This window comes from Dendrobates tinctorius, unplaced genomic scaffold, assembly GCF_039654945.1.
Source record: "Dendrobates tinctorius isolate UK_male_01 unplaced genomic scaffold, ASM3965494v1 ptg000241l, whole genome shotgun sequence".
Classification (NCBI taxonomy): Eukaryota; Metazoa; Chordata; class Amphibia; order Anura; family Dendrobatidae; genus Dendrobates; species Dendrobates tinctorius.
Window position 1 is genome coordinate 13939064 of NW_027361908.1, and position 6000 is coordinate 13945063.

Here is a 6000-nt window from a genome sequence, read left to right on the forward strand (position 1 = left end):
TTATAACAAATTGTAATGATTATATTGCACATAAAAACATTTCACATCATATATTCAACACTACAGATTTGCAACACAAATTAACTAAACGATTACCCAAGTATCCTATCCTGTGTGATACTTTCTGCTGAGCCGCGTATCTAATCCTATCCTGTGTGATATTGACTGCTGAGCCGTGTGTCTAATCCTATCCTGTGTGATACTGACTGCTGAGCCGTGTATCTAATCCTATCCTGTGTGATACTGACTGCTGAACTGTGTATCTAATCCTATCCTGTGTGATACTGACTGCTGAACTGTGTATCTAATCCTATCATGTGTGATACTGACTGCTGAGCCGTGTGTCTAATCCTATCCTGTGTGATACTGACAGCTGAGCCGTGTATCTAATCCTATCCTGTGTGATACTGACTGCTGAACTGTGTATCTAATCCTATCCTGTGTGATACTGACTGCTGAGCTGTGTATCTAATCCTATTGTGTTACTGACTGCTGAGCCGTGTATCTAATCCTATCCTGTGTGATACTGACTGCTGAGCTGTGTATCTAACCCTATCCTGTGTGATACTGACTGCTGAGCTGTGTATCTAACCCTATCCTGTGTGATACTGACTGCTGAGCCGTGTATCTAATCCTATCCTATGTGATACTGACTGCTGAGCTGTGTATCTAATCCTATCCTGTGTGATACTGACTGCTGAGCTGTGTATCTAACCCTATCCTGTGTGATACTGACTGCTGAGCTGTGTATCTAACCCTATCCTGTGTGATACTGACTGCTGAGCCGTGTATCTAATCCTATCCTGTGTGATACTGACTGCTGAGCTGTGTATCTAACCCTATCCTGTGTGATACTGACTGCTGAGCCGTGTATCTAATCCTATCCTGTGTGATACTGACTGCTGAGCCGTGTATCTAACCCTATCCTGTGTGATACTGACTGCTGAGCCGTGTATCTAATTCTATCCTGTGTGATACTGACTGCTGAGCTGTGTATCTAACCCTATCCTGTGTGATACTGACTGCTGAGCTGTGTATCTAACCCTATCCTGTGTGATACTGAGTGCTGAGCCGTGTATCTAATCCTATCCTGTGTGATACTGACTGCTGAACTGTGTATCTAATCCTATCCTGTGTGATACTGACTGCTGAACTGTGTATCTAATCCTATCATGTGTGATACTGACTGCTGAGCCGTGTGTCTAATCCTATCCTGTGTGATACTGACAGCTGAGCCGTGTATCTAATCCTATCCTGTGTGATACTGACTGCTGAACTGTGTATCTAATCCTATCCTGTGTGATACTGACTGCTGAGCTGTGTATCTAATCCTATTGTGTTACTGACTGCTGAGCCGTGTATCTAATCCTATCCTGTGTGATACTGACTGCTGAGCTGTGTATCTAACCCTATCCTGTGTGATACTGACTGCTGAGCTGTGTATCTAACCCTATCCTGTGTGATACTGACTGCTGAGCCGTGTATCTAATCCTATCCTATGTGATACTGACTGCTGAGCTGTGTATCTAATCCTATCCTGTGTGATACTGACTGCTGAGCTGTGTATCTAACCCTATCCTGTGTGATACTGACTGCTGAGCTGTGTATCTAACCCTATCCTGTGTGATACTGACTGCTGAGCCGTGTATCTAATCCTATCCTGTGTGATACTGACTGCTGAGCTGTGTATCTAACCCTATCCTGTGTGATACTGACTGCTGAGCCGTGTATCTAATCCTATCCTGTGTGATACTGACTGCTGAGCCGTGTATCTAACCCTATCCAGTGTGATACTGACTGCTGAGCCGTGTATCTAATTCTATCCTGTGTGATACTGACTGCTGAGCTGTGTATCTAACCCTATCCTGTGTGATACTGACTGCTGAGCTGTGTATCTAACCCTATCCTGTGTGATACTGACTGCTGAGCCGTGTATCTAATCCTATCCTGTGTGATACTGACTGCTGAGCTGTGTATCTAATCCTATCCTGTGTGATACTGACTGCTGAGCCGTGTATCTAATCCTATCCTGTGTGATACTGACTGCTGAGCTGTTTATCTAATCCTCTCCTGTGTGATACTGTCTGCTGAGCCGTGTATCTAATCCTATCCTGTGTGATACTGACTGCTGAGCCGTGTATCTAATCCTATCCTGTGTGATACTGACTGCTGAGCTGTGTATCTAATCCTATCCTGTGTGGAACTGACTGCTGAGCTGTGTATCTAATCCTATTCTGTGTGATACTGACTGCTGAGCTGTGTATCTAATCCTATCCTGTGTGATACTGACTTCTGAGCCGTGTATCTAATCCTATCCTGTGTGATACTGACTGCTGAGCCGTGTATCTAATCCTATCCTGTGTGATACTGTCTGCTGATCCGTATATCTAATCCTATCCTATAGCTGCGACGGTGCGGATGCCAATCCCGGACACACACACACACACACACGCATACATACACACCCACATTGAGCATACTGTGTGTGTATATATATATATATATATATATATATATATATATATATATATATATATAATGCGTTTCACCTCTAATCACCACCAATCTCATTTTCTTTATCTCCTTTCTTAAGAATCTTGATTTCAAAATGTCAAAGCCCAATTTTGGAAATAAGCACCTCCAGGTTTCCTAACTGTCCCCAACCCTTTGTTATGAATTATGGGTTTGCTTGTTTTTTTTAGCTCTGCACATGGATTTGTCAGATTTCCAAAGTAAATATTGCAAACATCATAATAAAAATAATAATAATTTGAGTTTGCAAATATTGATAAATTATTTAGAAAAGTCATTGCGAACATGCTGTGAGAAGATGTTATCCGAGCATGCTCGTGTGCTAAGAGTGTCTTCGGAGTACTCTAACACCATGTTCAAGTCGCCGCGGCTGCATGTCTCCCTGCTGTTCAACAGCCACAACACATGCAGGGTTTTTCTGTAAGTTAGGCGACCCCTGCTTGTGTTGAGGCTGTCGAACATAGTTGCTCAACACCAGTCACGATTCATGAGCGTTTTCGCCAGAAATCTGGTGTAAAACACTTTGATAAGTCACAAAATTTTCTACTTATTCTAGACACAAGCTGTGGCCTACCTAATAAGTCTTAAACCAGTCCCTGGCTGGAGTAAGATTTGCTTATCCAAATTGCTATAGCGCGTACCGAGTAGCTGCATCGGGAACCTGTTCCCCCGATCACTCCCGGTAATCAGCTGTTCCGCGCCGCAGCTGCATGTGTCGCGATGTAGCTATTCGGTAAGCGCTTTACCTATTTGGATAAGCACTTTTCCAAAGCCATTAGATCATCCTAAGTGGAGAGGAGTACAGACATATGCACCTCTTAATGAATCAGGAGTGTCTGACTCCAGCTCACATTATTCATGCCTGTCTTGATGAATCAGAGCCATGGTCTTCTAATCCTTTTACATTTTCACTGTGAAATATCGAACATGTATTAATGAGTATAATTTGTACTTTTCTGAGGTGACTCAGTTTTCTGCATAGTGTCTTGCTAAAGAGAATCCTGTCGCCTTCTGTTATCAAAGCCTCTGACCTCTACCTAGTGATGCTAATGTGTGGATAAAAACATAGGATGAAATCTAAAATAGTCTACATTTTAAAACTTGTTTGTTTGTTTTTTGCTTTACAAATTACTTAATGGTCATACAAAAAATTCTGTTTTAAAAATGCTCAGCTTTTTTTTACTTAAAGTGCTTATCCAGCCTTAGGCTATAACTCTGATTCACAAGTCTGCAGTCACATAGGCTAAAATTCTACAGTCACTCTGAGGCTTGATGACCCTTTAAAATATATTTCTAAATAAAGTCAGCACAAAATGACTGATCAAACCAAGCACAGGCACTAGGTGCACCTTTGTCGAAACTGTTCGGTACATCTTCCCACCTACCTGTTTCCATCCATTTCCGCCCTCTTTTGTCTTCTGTAAATCTAGAGTTGCCAATAAAGAAAGAAGGGGCAGAGATACATGAAAAGTAGGTGGTAAGATGCTCTGAATTGCTTGATACAGCCAGGCATGCAGCAAGCGCTTCTACTTAGTGTGAACAGTCATTTTATGCCGACTGTCTCTTTTTTTATGTAAAAAAAATATCTTGGTCAGCTCTAGAATAAAGAAATACTTTGTTATTAAAGAATAAATGATCCTGGCTTCATCCACTTAAGTGCTTATACGATCGATTCAAGGCAAAGGTCCCAGTAAGTCCGAGAAGAATGACTTCTGTGCAGTACAGTAATCTGTAATGTGTGTTCCTCTCCCTTGGCAGGTACACGCTGGCCGCCCAGGACCTTGTGATGCGCGCTAGAGGTGTCCTGAAAGACCGAGGTTGGAGAATATCTAATGACAGGCTGGGCTCGGGAGATGACATTTCCGTGTATGTCATTCCATTAGTACATGGCAATAAACTGACATGAAGGCATTGACTCCAAGATCAGGGATTGTTTCTTATGTACTGTTAACAAGTTGTGAATAAGAACTTCTGTAGAAATGTCACTACTGAAATAGGGCATTGCACAATCCCTCTAATTGTGCGTCTGGGACCTCCGAGCATATGTAACGCTGCTAATGTCATATGGTTTCTTGTGTTGTACTCTACAGACCTGGTCCTTGTTTGGATTTTCGTGTGCTGCCATGTAGGTTTCATCATTAAAGTACTGTCAGTAAAGCGGTGCATATTTGGACAGGAGAAGTTAATCTCTCGACACCTCCGATAAGTGGCCATTCAGTTATAAATCACAATTTAACAATCCACCAACTGTTAGGTTGCAGCATCTCATCATTCATTTCTGTCTGGCATTAGAGTAGGGAGGGGGCAATCTTCAATAAATTCACTGCGTAAAATAGGAGTCCTTTCGCCAACATCAATAATAATGAAAGGATGCGTCCGTGATGATTTACGCATAGAGAAGCTCGAACACGTCATTGTGATTCTAATTCTCATCAGTTCACAGTAAACGTTCCTGATCCATTAAACACCACTCCGGAGTTTTGTATTTTATTTATTTCAGAGTAGTATCACTAATGTTGCTTTTATGCCCTTAATAAAATACTTACCAGCCACCATCTTCTGCTTTTCCCGGGACCGCTTTGGTGCCGTTCCACCATCTTTTGACCGCAGCTCTTGAATGACCTGAAGGCAGGGCTAATGGTCACAACTAATGATGAGTGAACGTGTTGGGATATGGTGTTTTCCGACCACGCTCTTGTGCTAACAGTGTGACTTTGGCGTCCTCGAAAAATATGGTCGAGTCCTCGCGGCTGCATGTCTCCTGGCTGTTCAACTGCCGCAACACACGCAGGAAACAAACATCCCTGCATGTGTTGTGGCTGTCAAACAGCCATGAGACATGCAGCCGCGAGGACTTGAACATATTTTTCGAGCATGCCAAAGTTATTTGGTTAGCACCTGAGCATGCTCCGATATCTGCACGTTTTATCATCACTAGTCACAAGCTCTCAATGTAATGCTATGAGAGTCTCTTTCTGGTTCTCATAGACTTGCATTGACAAGCAATTTTTATTCCCCTTTCCCCCCAGCAAATCCTGCAATGATCGGACAGTTCATAACCTGCAAAAGATGACAGGAGCGGCGCTGAGAACCGAAGAAGAGCAGGGAACATGCTTTAGTAATACCGCTTTGGTGGGGAAATAAAGACATAAACCGCTGGAGTGGTTCTTTAATATCTAAGCTACAGATCTATTGAACTTATCTTCATGATTTTTCCATGTTCTAAATGTTTTAGTTGTCCATAATAAGAGGTTGGCCACCCTGTTCAAGAGGCCCAGCAGAATGTACTGCCTGGTGGCCATGCTGGGATATATTCACACACAGTCTCGTAGCATGGGCTCCTACCAGGTATATAAACTAGAGAGACAAGCCGTACCTTTTTTTTTTGTTTGTTTGTTTTTTTGTTTCTTCAAATAAACCCTTCATCACCATCATATTTTTGAACATTATTGTCAAGTTTAGAAATTA

General features: G+C 42.3%; 1 protein-coding gene across 1 annotated transcript in view; it reads left to right on the forward strand.

Moving 5' to 3' along the window:
- PPM1H (protein phosphatase, Mg2+/Mn2+ dependent 1H) overlaps positions 1-5002 on the forward strand; it is a 304754-nt gene extending 299752 nt beyond the window's left edge. The window contains exon 10 of the mRNA XM_073556965.1: positions 4291-5002. Within this exon, the coding sequence (XP_073413066.1) occupies positions 4291-4438 (148 nt within the window). The 3' untranslated portion in view covers positions 4439-5002. The remainder of the gene's footprint in view (positions 1-4290) is intronic.
- Positions 5003-6000: the final 998 nt, after the last annotated feature.